This window comes from Ceratotherium simum, chromosome 36, assembly GCF_057802395.1.
Source record: "Ceratotherium simum simum isolate JZ-2026a chromosome 36, ASM5780239v1, whole genome shotgun sequence".
Taxonomy (NCBI): domain Eukaryota; kingdom Metazoa; phylum Chordata; class Mammalia; order Perissodactyla; family Rhinocerotidae; genus Ceratotherium; species Ceratotherium simum.
The window spans coordinates 11,394,381-11,416,224 of record NC_141935.1 but is presented as its reverse complement, the minus strand read 5'-3'; the positions used below and the strand labels follow the sequence as shown (position 1 = coordinate 11,416,224).

At 32.4% G+C, this 21,844-nt stretch overlaps 1 protein-coding gene across 1 annotated transcript in view; it reads right to left on the bottom strand.

Moving 5' to 3' along the window:
- BRINP3 (BMP/retinoic acid inducible neural specific 3) overlaps positions 1 to 21,844 on the bottom strand; it is a 394,713-nt gene that overhangs the window by 368,866 nt on the left and 4,003 nt on the right. Inside the window, exon 2 of the mRNA XM_087424242.1 lies at positions 5,306 to 5,591. Within this exon, the coding sequence (XP_087280368.1) occupies positions 5,306 to 5,541 (236 nt within the window). The 5' untranslated portion in view covers positions 5,542 to 5,591. The remainder of the gene's footprint in view (positions 1 to 5,305; positions 5,592 to 21,844) is intronic.

Below are 21,844 nucleotides of genomic sequence, written 5' to 3'. Positions count from 1 at the left end.
TACCTGTCTAATTTATATTCCTATTGAAGAATACTAGTATCAATTATATGTGGTAAGTAGAAAACCTTTCCAAAACTTAGAAGCTTAAAAGATTTTTGTTGTGGTTGTTAATGATTTGTGAGAGAATGAGCAGTCTCAGCTGTGCTCAGCTGGTTGGTTCTTCTGGTATGCCTAGGCTCACTCAAGTGGTTTTGGTTTTCTACCAGTTCAGCAGGGACTGAAGATTCTAAGATGGCCTCGCTTACTTGTCTGGTGATTGTTACTGCCTGGTGGCTAGCAGGTCCAGAGAACATCAACAGGCCTGGTTCTTCTCTGCTCCATGTGGCCTCACCTCCTTCATTAGTCTAGACTGAACTTCTTCACAGGGTGGTTTCAGATCAGATTTAGGGTAAGCCCAGTGCACAAGCACTTCATAAGATTCTATTTGCATCATATTTGCTGATGCCACTTTGACTGAGGCAAGGCCAATGGCCAAGCCCAAAGTCAATGAGGGAAGAAATACATGAAGTCATTGAGATGGGGAGGCCTGATTCACTGGGATCCTTGACTGTAACAGTGTAACTCAATTTTATTAGGTCTCTGACAACAGAGAATGTATATTAGGTAGGATATATTTACTGAGCAAAACTGAGTAATACATGCAAACATAGAAAGAAACAAGAGTGGTACAATGGATTTGGTTTTCAAATATCAGAATATTTAATACCAAAGATATAGTCAATTATCTATGGGGCTTTTGTTTTTGTTTTTGTTTTTTTAATTGTAGTAAAATGGTCATTGAATTTAAATTTAGATATACAAGTTTTAATTATTTTTTTAATGTTTGCCATTTGTAGATATACTATTTAAAATCTCTGAATGTTAGATTTTTAAAATTGATATAATAATACCATCAATGGAAACCTATAGTAAAAGTCACATATAAAAAATGTAGGTCTTTGTAAACAACAAGTACCAAGCAAAAATTTTATTTTTGTACATGAATGCATGTATATATACTAAAATATAATGGTGCATATATTGCTCATATAATTGAATATTTATATGGAATTTAAGAGAGTATAATAAACTTTAATAGTAAATATTGAATTTTGGAATAATTCAAAGGGAAGAATTAATCTACTTAATTTGATAACTCCAGTCTTTCAATTCAAAGCTGACACAATATTTATTTACTTTTTAAATTTTTTATATTGTGAAATATAAAACCCACATGAATAATTGTCTGAAATATATATTTAGAGCCTAAAGAACACCAGTGTAACAACCACCCAGTTTAAGAAATTGAGTATTATGGTTACCTTAGAAATCCCTGATATTCTCCCCTAAAAGTCCCATCCTTCTCCCCTCCTTATAAAGATAACCATTATCTTGACTTTTATTATAGTCATTTCTTGCTTTTCTTTAGGTTTTACAAACCATCTTTAGTTGTGCATCTCTAAACAATATAATTTATTTTGCCTGTTTTGTGAACTTCTTATAATAGAATCACACTGTGTGCAAATTTTTCCTGTGTTGTGTTTCTTTCACTTCATTCATCTACACTACTACTGGTGGCTATATTCCTGTTAATGTTAATATATCCAAATTGATCAGTGTATTTTTGATGTTTAATGCCTTATGTTTTAAGAAATCCTTACATATCCCAGTATCAAGAAAGCATTTTCCTGTGTTTTCTTCCAAAAATTTAGTATTTTTGCCTTTGCTACTTAAATCCTTATTCTATATAAAGTAGATTTGTGTATATGGTGTGAGGAAGGGATCCAATTTCTGATTTTCTCATATAGATACACAAATTGCAGAACCATTTATTCAAAAGTTCACCCTCTTCCATACACTATTTCATTATACCTCTGTCATGTATGAAGTGCCCTTATATTTGCTTATGTTTTTCTAGGTTATCTTGTCCTTTACGAGTGATTTTTTAAATATAATTTTTTCAGGGAACGTGACTACAAAGACCAGTGAGGCACAGTGTTTATCTCAATTGTCTCCTATTCTTATTCAAATTTTACTTTGAAAAATTGTTCTGAGGAAGCAAGCTAAGTTGTAGTAATATGGCATATCTTTATATTATTTTGAAAGATTATAAGATATAAGAAAGAGATTTGAGAGATTATAAGAAAAATATCATTTTCCCCATGATTCACTTGCATATGTGGATAAGCAAAGAATGGTAGAAGCTGGGCAAAAAAAAAAAAAAAAGAGATTTTTATTTTGTATCACTGTGTCTGAAGATTTATATGTGAAGTATCTTTTTTATGGGCATAAAAATCACCACGCTATGACTTTAGAATTCATATCTGTGGTTCCAGATAACTGTGTCTAAGTTTGACTTACTAAAAATGAGTCCCTTGTCCAGAGCTCCTGCAATTTATTAAAAGAATGAGGATTTCCATGGCCTGGAAGAAATTATGCATTTGCTGGTGGGCCTACAGCCTGAGGGTGTTTCTGGAATATCATGACTGCAATCGAAGGCTCAAACTTATTAAGGGGCCAAGTGTGCTCCTATTCTATGCTTCAGAAAGGAACAAAATTCCTCCAGGTGTAGCCCATTTTCTAAAAGTGAGAACACTTACTTAAAATGCCTATGCTTACATTCTATTATTAATCTTTAGCTGAGGGAAAGATGGCTAAAAATCCAACTTTTAATCTTTAACCAAGTAACAAGTTAAGTGTTAGCAAGCTCCTTCTAGATCCTCCAATTCAATGATCTACTCAGAAAATAACCACCTCTTAAGTTATAATGTAGAAAAAAACCTAAAAATATTTATAATACACTTTACTTTAAAAATACAAATATAAGTCTCTTTAGTTGACAAAAATGTACCCTGTCAAAAACAAATGGCACTTCTTTTTTCTTTAAGCCCTGGCAATGATCCTAGTAATGTACCATTGTTATGATCTTGCTGTTCTATATTTGAGGTGAAAAGAAAAATATGTTGCTGGAGAGGAGATAAAATGAAGAGACAACTGAAAGAGATTTGACCTAATTATTTTAACAGGCTGAATATGTTCTACATTCATAACTAATGCCTTTCAGAAACTATGTCAATGCAATACTCTGCATGAAGATTATGATAGTAATAAAAAGCACTAGTAGAATCAACTGATCACTTTTCAAAATGATGTGATCATTTTGAAATGATAATGATTTAAAATGATAAATCTAGTGATTAATATGGAAAAATATTGATTTTTCCATCTATGTGTCTTAAAAATTCACAAATTCTGTATTTTGGGGCAAATATTTGTGAAAAATAAAGTCTCTAATAATTATATTTTTAAGACAAATACTAAAATAAAAGTAAAAACAAAAAACAGAAAGCCGTTCTAATCCTTGGATATGAAATACTCTAATATCTCAAAAATGAGGTTAACCTCACCAGGAAAAACTCAGATCCATTACACCAAATGGACAGGATAGCGTTCTCCGAAATTTAGGGAAATACTAGTTGGACAAATGAAATATCTCACTGTGTCAAGACAAAAGGAATCCTCCTGAATATATTATATTGTTCATTTTATAGCAACCGTCAATGATCATAGCGTCATTAGACAGGGTTTCAAAGGTGACGTAAGAAGTTACAGCCTGGTCTAGGCAGGGGTACAGGGACACTTTATTTCATTGTTTATAAATAGACAATTTCCATACATCTTTATTCAAGCCACAAAGGTAAAGACATAGGAAGGATGAGGAGTATGGGGCTAACGAAGGTCTTTAGGAGTAGAGTCCCATGTGGACTAAAAGGAATCCATGAGCCTTGCAAACAATTCTGAAGGCATTGGTTTTCATTACCTTTCACTATGGTGATCCAAATAATGCCTCTTTCATTCAGACTAGAACCACTAAAAACATGTCAAGCCATGTTTGCAACTCACAGCTGATCAACTGATAAGCCAAACCACAACAATCACACACAAGACAGCACCTCAGATCTCCCAGTAGAGACGCCATAAGTCCTGGAGACATGCTCTGGCATCAGTTTGCCTGACAGACTGTTAGAAATCTTCTTGCAAAATGCTGAAATATAAGACGTTCTCATAATCTTAAGTTTGAGTGGCTTCACACAATTTGTGAAGGAAAGCTGGCTAAACCAACAAACACGTGGAAAAGGAATACAGCCAGAACCATAATATATTGACTATTTCCTGCTGCATTTCAGAAAGAAAATCTTTAATATTTGTCATTTCATTTTTTTAAAAATTAGAATAAGTCTTTTTGTAGCTCCGGCTGCCTGGACTAAGAAATTTCTATAAAACAACAACAATAACACAGCAATAATTGTGTGATGCTTCATGGAACTTGTTCAGTACCCTTAGTCTCTTCTGTAAATACGCATTGCTGATAGGATTTATAAATTTCTCACAATGCTGTATAAAAGACTACATATAGACCAGAAGCACAGTGCCCTCTGGTGCACACACAACATAAAATAAAATATTTATATAACAGGATCTACATAGATACAGACACAAAAATACAAAACTAAGTTGTGCTTCTGCATAAATGCGAAACCAATCACTGGGAATTGTAAACTCCAATCACGAAGAAACAAACCAAACTGATAACTTTACATAAAACATTCTTTATGGCATAGATCAATACAATCTAATCCATTCAGGCAACCACTTGTACATTTCCCTAGTTAATGGATTCCCTGGGCTTGGGAGGGGCTGGTAATCTCTTGGATTTAATATACGACTCCTTTCATGTGACTGACTTAGTTTCAAATATAGAAAAGCAGTAAAAGTTCAAGGCCACATATCTCAATCTCCTCCTTTTCCTTGGCCTTCGCTATCATGTCCTATTTATCTGCTATTTCTTTTTATTACACTGCCATTTCCTCCAGCTTCTGAATGTACAATTACCTTTTAGGTCAAAAAGGATGAGGTGACTCAACTTCTCCGTGACTAGTAGAAGATACCATTTCCATTTAAGCCAAAAAAGGTAACATAGCTCGTATAAGGCAGAAATGCCATTCAAGAAAATTCATTTAAAAATGTTGGCTATTTAAAATGATAAACTCAGTCTCCAAGTTAATTGGTATTTGCTTTAAGGCAATGTAGCATTCTAGAATTTGGGAGTGATGCACAAGTGGTCACCATAATCTAGTTTTTCTGTAATTTGTTACATCTACAAGAAATACTTTCAAATAACAAGAAAACATTACTATGGTGAATAGTAAATAATAACCCTTCTGAGGATAACCCTTTCCCATCTGAAACTTTCCCTTAGAGAAACTTATTTATACACAGCCTTCAAGGAAGATATCTCTGTAATTGCTTTCCCTTTGCTTCATACCTGTATATCTTGTATCTTGTGCTAAATCCCTGTCGGCTTCTGTCCACAAAATCTGTGTATTCCTGTGAGCGATGGAAGGGTCCCTTATCAGAGAGGAGCCAGTCGAAGGGGCTTGTAGCATGCTGATCCGAAACAGCAGCAACCGCTAAAACCCAGCAATGAAGACTCAGGGCTATCCACTCCCATAGAGCCATCAGAGAGAACAATTCAGCACCAGCTCTGCTCCGCCATATCATGCTTCCACTGGGGACTTAGAGCCTTCATTCTCTTAGCTTTCCCTCAACACCTAGACAAAATACACAGGCAATTAGTTAGCCCTAGAAGATTCTCTGCTAGTAATTCAGGGGCTGAGGTGGCTAGTCCCTTTTTTTTTAATCTAACATCATGGTTTTACATTAGAAGATAACAAAAGTGAATAATAAGTAAACAAAAATAATATCTTTTTTTCAATGCTGTATATCTTTCAAACTTTGTGTCTTTTCGTATTTATTGGAAAATAAGTCACTGAGTCATAAGAGTCCTTGTCATGACAGTGTCATACAGAGCATCATTAAAGCCTTATGGAGCAACAATCAGAAGACTCGACTAATAATTCTTTTTTTGTTTTTCATAACATTGAACACTTTCAAAATAAATATTGAATATGTTTAATTATTTCATAAATTGTGTTATAAATTGTAATACTAGGTGTATTTTATTGTGGACTTCAGTTATTTTGAAAAATGCTTTAAAAATGAATTAAAAATATACAAGTAGTTATTTCCATATTATACATAAAACTTGGATGGAATAAAACTGTGGATTTAAGAATACAAAAGTAAATAAAAAATTGTGTTTATGTCTGTGTGTGTGTGTGTATCTATCTATCTATCTCTATATATAAATAGATGGATGGATGGATGTGTGTAGGGGTGGATGGGAGTGGAGGTGTGTGTATTTGCTCAGATATATTTTCCCATTATTCCTCTAGGGACAAACTTCTCTGAGTATTTAAACAGAATCATAATTAAATTATTTCTAGGAACTTCAAAAGATTTAAATGTGCATCTCTGTCTTACTCATGAGATAAATAGGCATACCTACAAAAATCATATACACACACAAACTAAGACAATGCAGATTACACATAAACTCTGAAACCACATACATTAATTTATAAGCATTTGAAATTAACAAGAGGTGTAATCCCAATGTAGTATAGTATAAATAACTTTACACAAAGCAGCCAATGCAATGTCTATATGCTACGCAAAATATTCTACAAATATTTAAATTCAATTTTATTTTCCATCCTCACCAATCTTTTCTAATATTATTATTTATAGCACATAGAACTGTGCAGAACTGGCTAATCAGAAAGTTGGGGTTGTGAGAGTTTTTAGTCAGCAAAATCTTTTTAGAAAGCAATCAAAATGCACAGTATTAAGTAAAATATTTTAATTATAGTAGTTGCTAAATTTATCTGGTGTTTGGATAAGGCAAATGATAGTTTTAGTTTGCTTTCTAGTTATAACCCTATAATTCATAATTTAATCCTAAACTATTTATGTATGAGAGGTATACAAAAATAACTTTGTAGCTATGAAGTATCTCAAAACAGCAGGTCAGACAACATGACAGACCTAGGTCACCAGATTCAGTCTTACCCACTACACAATTAACAAGATCAATACCCACATACTATGTGTTCTCCCAATGTTGTTCCACTGTGGTGAGTAAAGAAAGCCCTCTTTTGTAAACAACATAAGTCTTACAATTGAAGACATTTTAATTTATCATAAGAAAGGATCACATAATATAATAGGAAGATTTTGGAATAGAAGTTGGGAGATTCTGGATCCCCATCAATTATTTGTATAAATGTAGCATTGTCAGATGATTCAACTCATAGCTTCCAAATCTGATGCAGAAAATAGATATTTTTCACATATTGTTTTTCTTATATGGGAAATTATACCATTTACTATATGAAAATTAATGTATTTCATTTATATTCATAAACTAAGAACTATTATTATGTGTAATGGTATGGTATAATCCCCCTATGACTAGTAAATATCTCTTATCTTTGTTAAACACTTTTTTATTCTGCTGATCAAATATATTCAAGCTAGCAACATTTAATCATTGTTACAAAAAAGTTGTCATATGTAAAGCACCTAGGATAGTGCCTAGTAGGTGGTAAGGACATTAGGAGTGTTTCAAAACATATTCCATATTGGTGTGAAATCATGTAATTCTATACCACAAAATTGAACCGAACTGTGTGCTCAAGTACATATCTTTATAAGACACACGTGTTATAAAAACAGGATACGATTGACCTAGATGGCATTTACAGTCCTATTCTAGGGCCTGCCCCGTGGCTTAGCAGTTAAGTGCGCACGCTCCACTGCTGGCGGCCCAGGTTCAGATCCTGGGTGCCCACCGATGCACCGCTTCTCTGGCCATGCTGAGTCCGCGTCCCACATACAGCAACTAGAAGGATGTGAAGCTATGACATACAACTATCTACTGGGGCTTTGGGGGAAGAAAAATAAAAAAATTATTAAAAAAAAAAAAAACTAAACTTTAAAAAAAAAAATAAAGTCCTGTTCTAAAATTTTGTAATTTTTCAATATATAATTACCCAGAACCATTGTTTTTATTCTTTTCTTTACTAAACGTGTTGAAGATGTTTCATGGTCTTCATACTCCCTGATCTAACACATAGGAAGACAGAAAGGTTTTCTTAAATTGTATGTAGACGATGTACCTAAAAATGTTAGTATTAGGTTTTGTTTCTGTTTTTTCTACTTCTAATTTGGGTACATGTTCCCACCTCTGTTCAGAAATGAGTTTTTCTGAAAGAATAGTTTATTAGCATATCGAAATATTTAAGTTAATTTTGGGGATCTCTTGAAATCATTATATTTACAAGATCTTTTTAAAGAGATGTACAACAACCAAAGTATGACACCTAACGGTTCCACTGAAGGTGTCTTTGAGAAATTGCCTTGAAGAGTTACAAAACAGAAAGAAAAGCAGTGTTAGATTACATTAAGGCAAGGATGTACGATTCCACAGATCCTTAGAACAGTGGCCATTAGTCTCGATATTCATTAAACAAAAGGAATTCATTCACCTAGTTTGTCACAAAAGCAGGTAAATGCACATTTGAATCACCCTTGCATATGAGTACTAATTTTTTAATTATTACTAAATGGCCCGAATTAGTTCCTTTATTTGGTTTGGATTAATAACCATTTCTACCCTTGTGTGAGAAATAACTTTATAATACAGATTGTCAATGACAAAAGTAGTGAATAGAATGCCTTTCAGGACATTTGGAGGTCACTACTGAAATAAACAGCTAAACTTTCTGGTATTGCCAAGGAAGCGAAATCAGGAGGTCCAACGAAAGAAAGTAAAAATTATTAAACTAATAAGAGAATTCATCAATTTCACTCCCTGGAGTGTGGGGAAAGTGCAAAATGATCTTGAAACTACTATTCCTGAATAAGTGCCTAAGAGACCAACTAAGGAAATGTCAATGTCAATGCAGAGTATTTTCCAGAACATGTGAGGGTGTATTTTGTGAAGAATAAAAGAGATTGAAGGAAAAAAAATGACAAAACATTAAAAACAAAACAAAAAGCATGAGTTCATGTTAAAAAAAAAGTGGTATTTCATTAAAGTGGTGCTAATGAAAGTGGTACTGGTTAATAAAAATTGGTATTCAATTATTAAGTTTTTCTTTTCAAAAAACAAAAGGAAGCAGTAAATATTGAAATATCACACTGTTTAAAAAATAGATATTTAGTACATGGCCAACCTTTATAACAAATTCTTTCTCACAAAATAAAACTCAGTGAGAACATTATCAACTCATGCAACTTTATTGTTTGCAAATACCCAACAGTTTGGTAATCTGTGCAGAATAAAACACACCAAAAGGATGTTACATATATAGTAATATATGCTAATGCATATAATATATAATAAATACATAGGATATTATGTAATATATGTATATGTGTGTATATATATTCTAGTATATAACTGTTCCTCTTCACTAGCTCTCTGTAATCCTATTCCAGGGTGGCAGTGCATTACTTTTACATAAAATATTGACATATCATATGTATTTAAAATTCATAAAATATTGAAATTTACAAAATAAAGTATTTCCTATAATATTAAAATGAATTTCTACTATAGCTGAAACTACAAAGATAGAAAGATTATGAATCATTGACTTAGAATTAATATCCTTTAGATTGGTGGATCATATAAAGGCTCATCTTTTGGACAACATTATTTCATTATCCAATATCTAGTTGGTTGTTAAATACTAATGATTACTATTTGTTAAACAATTAACATCGCATGCTATATAATTTCTTCTATGTCTGCTTTTGGACTGAGTTTTGCTGCTAATATGTCCAAAATATTTTCTCAGGGAATAAAACACACTTATGATCTTGCATATGCAAAAATGTTTCATAAATAATTGTGTCAAAGATTTTTTTTATTTGGAAATACATAAAACCCACAAAATAGTTGAGAGACTAGTACAGTAAACACAGATATTCTTCAGCTAGATTCACCAACTGTTTATATTTTACCACATATTCTATTCTCTGTCACTCAATCTCATAAATTTTTTTTTTTTTTAATTTTTTATTTATTTATTTTCCCCCCAAAGCCCCAGTAGCTAGTTGTATGTCATAGTTGCACATCCTTCTAGTTGCTGTATGTGGGACGCGGCCTCAGCATGGCTGGAGAAGTGGTGCGTCGGTGCGCGCCCGGGATCCGAACCCGGGCCGCCAGCATCGGAGCGAGAGCACTTAACCGCTAAGCCACGGGGCCGGCCCCCATAAATTTTTTTGTATGGAACAAGGGTCTAAAGAAAACTGAATGATTTGTTCAAGGCCATACACCTATTCTCCAAATTCCTCATCTTGAACAACTACTACATTGCTCTATGAAATAGCTCCTTAACATACACAATCACTAATATCAAACTTTGTAAATATAAAAAGTTAAATCTTCAAAATAAAGTCTCCAATTCCCAAAGCGATTGTTTTTATATAAAAGCCACATTTTTCCAAATGATTTAGCAGACTATATATTATTGTATTACAGAATAAATATTAGAATCATTATATTATTGTAAAATAAGTATATTTATATATAATAGTCCCAGAATCTATTAAAACATATAGCATATTATATTATCATATAGTGTATAATATATGGTAATTACCGTATTATATGTTGGAATAAATGATAGTCCTTAAGTAAATCCATTAAATATAACATTATACAAGCAAAAAAATGATGGAAGAATTAAAATATATTTTTAACTGTAAATTTTCAAAAGTTTTTCCACATAGTTACTCATTGTTTATATTCCTATTTGGTTGAATCACTAATAAAGAAAACCAGAATAAAAGAGTAAATCTTATTCATCACCGATAATGTGCAAAATACTCTGATATGTTTTGAGGTGGAAGTGGACCATAGGTATCACTAAACATACTGCTTCTGTCCTCAGAAACTTAGAATCAAGTGAGGAAGGCCATATGTAAGGCAGGATATACTGCCTCTGTTGGAAACCGATACCTCTGTCAACTAAAAATCAACATTCTCCAAATTTTTTCTTTCTGGTTTCCTTATCTCATAAAGGATACTTCCATTCACTCAAATATTTAAACCCAAATCCTACTTTCCCCTACCTTCTCACTCATCGCACATATCAACCAATTTCCAAGTTCTATGCATTCTTCCCCCTAAGAATCAAATCTATCACTTTCTCTCCACACCCGCTTTACTTGACTGGGTCATTCTGTACCCCAACACTACCATCATCGCCTCTATTCTGGATCACTACAATAATTTCATAATTGATCTTTCTAACATCCATGTGGTTCTTTCCAGTCTGTTCTTTTCACTACAGAATTATCTTGCTAAACAGTTAAATCTGAACATACAACTCCTTTACCTCCATGTATGTAATTGTGCCTTTTGCCCTCTGGATAACATTCAAACCCTTTAAAATAATTTATAAAATTATGCTCCCTTCCTTAACTCTTCATCCACCTCTCCCCCCTGTGTGTGTACCACCACCATTATCAACCAAACTTCAACTATGCTTCAGTCATAATTTTACTCCTTGAATTCTCCTCACTTTCTCCCTCTCCTCAGGATCTTCGCTTCTGCAGTTTACTCTCACCTGAACCACGATTTCCACTTGGATCCCTTCACCTGCCCAACCCTAACCTCTCCTTGAACTTCAGACTAGATTGTCACTTCCTCCACAAAGCTTTCTGTGACTCTTCGAGGTTGGTTGGTCATACTTTCTGATCCCATTACATCATCTATTATAGCACATTTACACTGCATATTTGTTTGTATATTTTGTCTGTTTGCCCGTATATCTCCCATCCCCAGTTAGACTTAGTTTTAGGAGCACAATACTTTTTCCTATTTTAATGACAACTGAGTACAATTAGTAAAGTGCCTGAAATAAAGTTGCTTAATAAGTATTGGTTTGAACAGACAAAATGGGTCTCAAGGGCCGGCCCTGTGGCTTGGTGGTTAAGTGCGGGCGCTGCAATGCTGGTGGCCCGGGTTCGGATCCCGGGTGCGCATCGAGGCACCACTTCTCCGTCCATCCTGAGGCCGAGTCCCACATACAGCAACTAGAAGGATGTGCAGCTATGACATACAACTATCTACTGGGGCTTTGGGGGGAAAAAATAAAATAAATAAAATCTTTAAAAAAAAAAAACAAAAAAAAAAACAAAATGGGTCTCAACAGTTGAATGACTAAACAAACTGGTCCATCCATACTATAGAATACTGCTCAGAAATACAAAGGAATAAGTTATTGATATATGCAACTATGTTGGTGGATCCCAAGGACATTATGCTGAGTGCAAAAAGGTCAATCTCAAAAGGTTACATTTAACATATTCTTGGATTTACCAAAAAAAAAATAATAAAGTATTGATTGAGTGAATGAATAAGTGGTAATTAAATAAGAATTAAATTGAGGTAATTAAAGTGATATGGATGGCAAGATTAAGAGAACTCTTTCTACATGGAAAGAAAAAAAGAAAGATTTACATATGAGTTTGCATCTGAGCTATACCTTAGGATGACAGTAGCTTTGATAGTTGAAAAAGGGGGAAAATGGAGATCTAAGATAATGATTTGGTGTCCAAATCATAAACATGGATGACACCTTCAAGTAGTATCAAAGCAAAGCATTCTTAATATTCAAAAATTGTTATGAACAAGGATATAAAAGCATTTTTATTAATTCTTAGCTTTAGGTACAATTATAAGGAATTACCATGATCAGGTATGTAACGTTGCAAACTCAGAAGCTTTTCATTTATGTTCTATTATTCATAGTTTCTAAAGGGAGACCAAATGAACCAGAGTTCACAGGTAAAGACAAACATAAATCCTCTTCTCACTAATGAGCATAGTGAATGTTACACTGTGTTGTCACTCTTGAATTTAAAGAATAATAACATAGAAATAGCAGTTGAATAGCTTGATCCTCCCCCTTTGAAAGGGGGGGGATAAATTAGAGATAAATTTACCTGAAGGCCCTCCAAACTCCATAAGGAAGAAAAAAGACACAGATGATGAAAATGATATGCTATTTTTATTTTCTTCACAGCAAAAATAACGTTTATGGAGCTCTTTTGATATGCCAAGCATTGTACCAATATTTCCTTATTTCACATCCCAGCAACACAATGTGGTATATACTATCATCATCATTTCCTTGTTTAATCACTGAGGTTCAATGAATAAATGAGGATCAGGTGAATAAACATGCAGCAGAGCAAGGATTCAATGGCAGTGATCTTGAACCCAAATTGAAAACCATGCTCTCCCTGTTACATGACACTACAACCTAATTAGAACTGATTGTAGATTGAAAGTTATTTGTTAGGATTTTTGTTGTCACTTAATGAAATGCTTTTGAACAAAATAAAATTTTTAAATGGAAAACATAAATAACAGAAACAGAAAATAAAGTTAAAATTAAAATGGGAAATTTTTATCTCAGGCTATTCTATGTAAGTGATCTGAGTAACTACATATTATGGGTTTTTATAATATAGTTTTTCATATTATGGGTTTTCAAAGCATATCTGCTTCGTATAATTTAATGTTTTCAATGAAGATTATAGTTTAATCAACTAAATGTGATTCAGTTTAATATCTTTTAAGACACTATAAACTAAAAAATCAGAAAACTAACTTTTTCAGATTATGTGTTATTTATCAGGTTAAAAAGTATAATCATAATCAAATTGATTTAATTTACCTATCTTCCCATCAGAGAAATTGCAAGATTAATCCAATAAGCCTCATTACTCAATCTTATTGTAAATTGCTTTATAATATTACTAAAAGAAAAAAAAACTATCCACCATACATAAAATAGAGTTGGTGGCTCACAATGGGAGATATAATAAAATTTCTGTGGAATGAGATGACTTTAATATTTTGCTGAAATACAGTAATACATTTTTAATTAAGGTCAGTTTTCTTGTGTTCTCAAACATGCCAGATAATAACAAGAATATGAGGATCATTTCTAACAAGTATTATTTTAAGGAACAATACTGTGAAAACTCAGAACCACAGCTAAAACATATATACATATTTTATAGTACTGTATTTCAGGAAAGATCCCTGGATATAAGAAAAATAGTTTTAAAGGCATTAGTTTTCTAGAACAGCAGTTAAAATCAAGCATTAAGTTTGATGAACATATTCAAACATATATGGATAATGTAATGCATCATTTTCCAAATGAATATACGTATGGATTTTCATCTTTGAATGTTCATGACCTATATATAGTATATAGTCAAATTAATAAAAGAGTGAGAGCTCCATTATTCAATAATTTACATCATTACTAAAGTATAGTATATTCAGTATACATTACTAAAGTATATTATCATTACTAAAGTAATTATGTATTAATTTACAGCTTTAGTTAAATACCAGTTATGATCTATACTTTTTACACTTTGAATGTCTTAAAATTGTTCTTACTTAATGTAGACATTGTTTATTTAGAGGTAATGAATTTTTTTTTTTATGGATGGCATCCTGGAATTTTTTTTTTTGAGGAAGATTGGCCCTGAGCTAACATCTGTTACCAATCTTCCTTTTTTTTTTTTAATCTCCTAAGCCCAAGTACATAGTTGTATATCCTAGTTGTACGTCTTTCTAGTTCTTCTACATGGGATGCTGCCTCAGCATGGCCTGATGAGAGTTGTGTAGTTCCGTGAACCCCTGGCCGCCGAAGCAGAGTGCATGAACTTAACTGCTACTCCACTGGGCTGAATCCTAGAGGTAATGAATTTTTAAATAGAGTAGAATTCCTAATGGAGTAGAATTTTGCATTTTATTACATAAAGATGTCAAGAAATTTATCAAGATACAAAATCTTGCATACGTTACATAATGTGTGCCATTTTCCATATGAATAGGTAGGATTTTGCCACTTTTTTTTCTGTACTCCACCAAAAGTTTAAGAAATGGCTGCTTTACCTCTGTGTGTGCATCTGTTGAAACAAACAGTAATGTGTAGAAATGGGAATAAAGTCATTCTGACTTTTAGTTATACAATTTATCACCGGATATATCTAGGAATTATACCAAATATTGGTTGTCTTTTCCTTATGCATTGATAATTCTTTCAATTATTTCCCTCAAAAAAGTAAAACAAATTTATAAAAAGCTAAAAAGTAATAATAATCCCTAATGCAAAAAAATACCATTCATCTCCAGGCATCACAGAAACCTGAGGTTATCCAATCAGGGATTATAAAAAAAAGGGGATTCACTCTTATTTGAATTAGCAATGCCTTTTGAATTTTAAAGACAATGTCCTGGCTGGTTAATAATGACTTTAAATCTTTTTGAATATGGCAGTTTGCAAATTATTAAAATAACTGTAGACTGGGTGGATTTCTACTCATAAATCTTCTAAAATTTCACTTAGATAGTATGCTACTATCTTCTTTAACACCTTTGTTCATAGGACCAGATTATGAAGGCCTTGCTGGCAGGGATTATGTTCTAGTAATTCCTGTGGCCCCTAATGCTTCACACCGTCGTGCACATAGAAAGTTTTTGGAATTTTCTCTGAATTGAATTCCTTTTTTTTTTTTTAACTTTGTGGGCTATTTGGGCTGTTACGGGCTGTACGCTGTGAAAGAGACTGCCATTATATTAATATGTTAATAATGCACGACTATTGTATTTTTTCACTTTTCTTCTTAAAAAAAAAAAAAACAACTCAGCTTCCTTGTTCTAAATCACATTGTGTAGGTTAAGACTGGCCTTAGAAGTGAATTTTTCTAGTCATTTAACTCTGTTAAGCCTGTATTCCAGAGGGTCCTTTTCGTTATTTATTTTAGCTGATCAGGCAATACAGTGCCTCTGAATTACAGCTTTAAGTGTTTTCCATCTTAATGAGGGTTAGTATTCCTCTGAGGAGTATATACTGCAGAGGGAACTAATCTCCTGCTTGACCCTGTCAATACAATCTTGTCCTACCAATAAAGAGGAAGTTAAATGCTACTACCTAATGGTAGAACGGATTAGAAAAAATGAAGAGAAGTGAGCCTCATTCCTTAATTCTGTTCAGCACCTAGCAGAAATTATTTTTAAAAGCCCAAAGTTCAAGAGTCCACAGTGTTATCTTTATATTTTAAATGTAAAATATCTCAGTGCTTCAACAAAAGTGATCATATAACAAAATACTTGGGTAAGATTCCAGTTGAGCTTAATTTTAATTTATAAAGAAAGTGGTCAGAGACTGAAGTTCAGATGCAACATGTTTAGAATAGTATATTTAGACTGCAACATCTAATTTTAAAGTAATATGAGGAATGCTTCAGAAAATTTATTATAATTAATACCTTTGACTGTGAAAACAGTGCAACAGAAGACATTTTAAAATAAAGATTAAAATAATCTACATAGAGGAATGAAGTAAGAATAATGGTTACCGGGCCGGCCCCGTGGCTTAGTGGTTAAGTGCGTGCGCTCTGCTGCTGGTGGCCTGGGTTCGGATCCCGGGCGCGCACCATGCACTGCTTCTCCGGCCATGCTGAGGCCGCATCCCACATGCAGCAACTAGAAGGATGTGCAACTATGACATGCAACTATCTACTGGGGCTTTGTGGGAAAAAACAAAAGGAGGAGGATTGGTGATAGATGTTAGCTCAGAGCTGGTCTTCCTCAGCAAAAAGAGGAGGATTAGCATGGATGTTAGCTCAGGGCTGATTTTCCTCACAAAAAATAAAAATAAAAAATAAATAATTAAAAAAATAAATAAACCATTCCTTTAAAAAAAAAAGAATAATGGTTAAAGGCATCTGGATGTAAAATGGTTACTATAACTGGCAATTTGATTCTGCTTTTTCTGGCGTAGTCTGATAAAAAAAAGCACTGTAGTTTGTGAGGAGAAGAAAACATTTCTTGTCAGTAAAAGAATTTTGTCACATAAATGCCAATTTAAAGGGAATTTAAGGAAATAATTAAAAAAACATACTGTGTGAAAATCTATGCAAGTACAAAGATAATAAACATTTTGCCCCTGACTTGATGAACAATGTCCTTAGTTACAAAAGCTTTAGAAATGCTTTTTAAAATTTTTTTTAATGATCCTAGGTAAAAACTGAAAGTATTATTACTAACTTGTTTAGCAAAAGCATTTATACCGCTGTACACAAAGGCTTACTAATATATTCTAAGAACAAGATATAATACTGGAATGAAGTTGAAAAATCTTGGAGTTTGGTAAGTAAATTGGCAATAAATCTCTTGATTCATAATAGGACCAAAACTCACCTTGGAGTTACCCAGGCATACAAGGTGAAATGAACTATTTTTTTCAGTTTTTGAGGAAGATTGGCCCTGTGCTAACATCTGTTGCCAATCTTCCTCTTTTTCTTTTTTCTCCCCAAACTCCCAGTACATAGTTGTATATCCTAGTTGTAGAGTTGTAGCTCTTATAGTGGGACGCTGCCTCAGCACGGCTTCATGAGTTGTGACTAAGTCCGAGCCCAGGATCCGAATTGGTGAACCCTCGGCCACTGATGTGGAATTCACGAACTTAACTGCTATGCCACTGGGCCGGCCCCCATGAAATGAACTATTTAATTAGAAGTTATTGTATTAAGAAATATAAATAGGAGTGTATCTTCTGAAGTCACACACAAAGGAAATATTACATTTAAGGAACTTTCAAAGAAAGTTCAGTAAAATTATTAAAAAGTTTTTTAAAAAGGTCCTGATTAATTAGGCCGTAGGAAAAACTTTTAAAATTTCAAAATAATAATCTTCAGGTTCTTTGTGTCTATTTGTAAGGGAACAGAAATGTTCAAACTTTTTTAACCTCACAGAGTGTGGTTATAAATGTTGTCAGTGGACTGCTAAACTTATCTTCTAATCCTGGTTATAGATATCATTCAATTCACAGGATAACAATTCTTGTAATTATTCAATATTCCTTTAATTCTAGTATATGCAACATGAGGCAGAGATCTGTGTGTTTTATTCATTAATGCATCTGAAAAAAAGAACCTGGCACAGAGAAGGCCTTCAATAAATATGTAATGGAATAAGAAAATTAAATTGTAAAGTAAATTGTTGTAATGTTAATCTGATTTTTTTTGTTAATTCTAATTAATAAAAGTTGAAAGGTATAACCCATTGGAAATGTTTCCATTAAAAAGAAGCTAACATTTTTTGGAAAAAAAAAAAAAAAACACGATAAGATGTCAACTAAATCATCACTCTGAGAATTGTTCTGACTTTATTTTCAGGACTGTCTTGGTTCCTACATTTCTTTTTAATAGTTATCCTTTAATACTCTGGATAGAAAATACATTCTTTATTGACCTATCTCTATACTGAGGAATTTAACAACCCTCTTCTCTCAAAGAGAATTATATTTACAATATCAAAGTTGGACATGTGTGAAAATAAAATGAGTGGTCAAGCATTAAATTTGCTTTAGTGGATTAATTAAAACAAAGCATACTTCAAATAACAAAAACACTGTAAGCCCCTTAGGAGCAATTGTTATATCTTTTCATTGTTATAGTCCCCAGGTTTACCCCAGTGCACACCATTGATCAGAAATCCAATAAACTTTTTTTAAAAGAACCAAAAATACAGTAACAACCAAGAGAGTTGATCTACAACAGGCAAACCAATCCAGCATGACGCAGTTAAATCTTTATCCGCTGGTCTCCAATGCCTTCTGAACCACCATCTAAAAAAGCATGTCAGAACTCTGGGTGTTTCTAATTAAAAAATGCCTCTTTAGCAATAACCTTTGCACATCTTCCCAGCAGCCAGAGATGCTGGGATGGCCCATATTTTCACATGGCAGTTAGCCTTACAATGCCTGGTATTGGTAATATATTCTAGCTTATCTACGTAAGCTTTTTTCCTAACAATAAGTACCTGCTCTCCCCATTATTTCCCAGCATACAATTTAGAGAACATTTGATATTTTCAAGGACCACACTTGTCAATATATTACTTTAACTTCTAAAATAGCTCAAACTTTCAGAAAGTTATAAAGAACTTGAGACTAAATTTTAAAAGAAAAGCAAAGTAAATGTATATGAAAAAACAATCTATATTCTTGAAGAGAGTTTTTATATTAAAAGAACCAGATTTTGAAGGATATTATAAGAAAGAATAAATAGGACATTACCATGTCTGATATATAGAGACAATTGAATATTAGCTATACCCAGCATATTGTGTACATGCTAGTGGTAATTTTTAAAGTCATTTTGTCTGAACTTGTCAGGAATAACCTTCTGAATAAAAATCATAGGAATCAATATTACAGGATTTATTGAGACCAAAATTTGGTAATAAATAAATTTTTAATGAACGGTTAATAATTATCTGATTTAAAATCCTCAGCAAATAAATTTTCATCTTCAGTTTAGACCTCAGCAAATCCATGTCTAAAAGATAGTAAAGCATGTCAATTTTTTATCACTTTTATGATGAAAGAATCACGTGAAGCTAGATTAAACTTTTGTTTACCTTAGTGACTCAATATTATTGATGAGAAAGAAATATTTTTAATAGTTAATCACAGCAGTTTATATTGGATTACTGATTCTTACTGTAAATCAGAATTGATTTCCTTAAATAGTAGCTGTCAAGGATAGTTTTAAAAAGTAATAATGACATGAGTAATCTTTCATATTCATTCTGGCCTATCTTAGGATGATTGTAGTTTATTGTTTTGTCTTTCAAATTGGTTAAACAAGAAATGTGTTAAAATGTCTGCATTTCATGGATGGATGAAAGACACAAATAAAACCTCCTAGTGTTCACTCTATGAAAAAAACATGGATGCTCAAAGTTATTTTTCCCCACAGTTTTGTTACTATTCAGACATAACCAGTGTTACATTTTTAGCCAAACTATAAAGATAGCTATACATTTAAAATGTCAATAATCTGTCCTTGATCTGAAAGTTCTCAAATCAGGAGAGCTATAGTGCAAAAATGTGTGTGGGGGGGGAGAAGGAGGCTTGTAAATCCATATGCTATGTTTCCACTCAAAGGTGAGAAAGATGCTAAAACAAGTACTTTAGTCAAAAAGGTTTTAAGAATGGTTTTAAAAAATATGTAGAGTGCTCCTTAAGAAATTACTCAAGATTCCCTTTTTCTTAGTTATGATCAAGTTTCAATTCACAGAGAAGACTGGATTCACTTCTCTTAGTTCACATTTAAAAATGAAAGTGCTGTTTTTGAGCGATTGTCAATGACAGATTGAAACTTTCAATAAATAGAAAAGAGTATCTTACAAATCCAGAAAACACGCATTCCATCATAATTACTTACTCAAGAAAATTTTGAATTAAAATTAACAAGTTGTTTAAAAACTCCATTTGGAGTGAAATTACTAATAAGGAACAAAAAATATACTTTCTAGTTGTTGCTGTTGCTAACTGATAATTGGAAATTCCTCTTTTTCTAGATTATTCAATTTTGAAAACTTTAGTCTTCTTCCACATTATTCCATAGTATAATCATGAAAATATTACTTATCACATTTATAAAATGTACTGTGACTTTGTCTTTGTATATTAGTGATAGGTCTGAATGAATAATCAGAAATTCTATTATTGTAAATTCAAGTAGAGCCATTCAATTTACATGTTTTGAGTAAGCTAAAGTTGCTTTATATATTAATATGTTTGGTGTTACATAAGAAAATGTTGAGAAAAGCATTAGGTTAATTATCTTAAAGGAGCATTTTTTAAAACTTTGTTGCATTTATTCAACTTTTAATCATTTTCTTCTAAAAATTTAGATTGTGTTTACTATTATTAAGGAGGTGTTCATGTCTGAGAAAGACTGTTCTACCTTCTCTATATATACATTTACAGGGCTGATTTTCAAACCATCAGAAATGTTACCCCACTAAAGACATGAAAGCCACTTAAATATATTGTCTACCCCAGAAACTTCCTGATTGAGTTAACTTTTGTTCTATATTTACTTTAGCTACAAAAGAAGGAGCTTCTGCACACAGTATTAAATTGCATATCTAAAAGCAGTTACACATACTTATATCTTAAAAGTATATTCATATCAAAGATATTACAAATGACAAAGAACACATTATACACAACCTGCATACACATATGTGATTTTGTAATACAATATTTGAGTGAATCCATGCTTCAATTTTTTAATTTATTCTTTGATTTGATTTAATCACTTTTTTTCCAAACTGGCTTATATTTGTGGACATCATCTGAAATGTTTTAAAGATTATATTTTGTGAGAGTGAATGTTTAATGAATCTATACAGTAACAGTGTGTTTATAGACCGGCCACTATCCGACATTAAAAACCTAAAATGCACGCTTACTCAATTCCGGTCTTCCCAAGGCTAGATTGTTTTTTAATAGTGCAATGTGCTAGAGATAGCTTTTAAAATTAACAAAATGCAAGACTCCAGAAAAGTTAATAAAAAACAGCTCAATCCTGATGAGGTTGGCTGATATTCACAGAAATCAGGGAGAATAAGTCTATCTATGAGTATTCTTTTACAATAAATCTATAATGGAATTTAAATGAAACACACCATTATGAGACAATAATTCTTATATAGCAGAGAGTTACAATACATTCAAATGTAATGTTAACATATTTATTAACTTAATCAATGAAAGTGTATTTTATAGATTTAATTTGCTGGAACTATAACATGGTAGCTTCTTTATTAGCTATTAATGGAAATTTGTTATGCTTTGGGTTCTTTTAAAGGCATCCACATTTGAGTAAATTAGGGTCTAAGCATTAAAACAAACACCTCTAAAAAAATAATTATAAGTAAAAATAGGTCACACTGAGGATAAATACCATTTTTAACTCTAATCTTAATAAAAATTTTGAGAAATTATGAATTATCTTTAAGAAATAACAAATATAGAAAAATAAGAATCTATAAGAT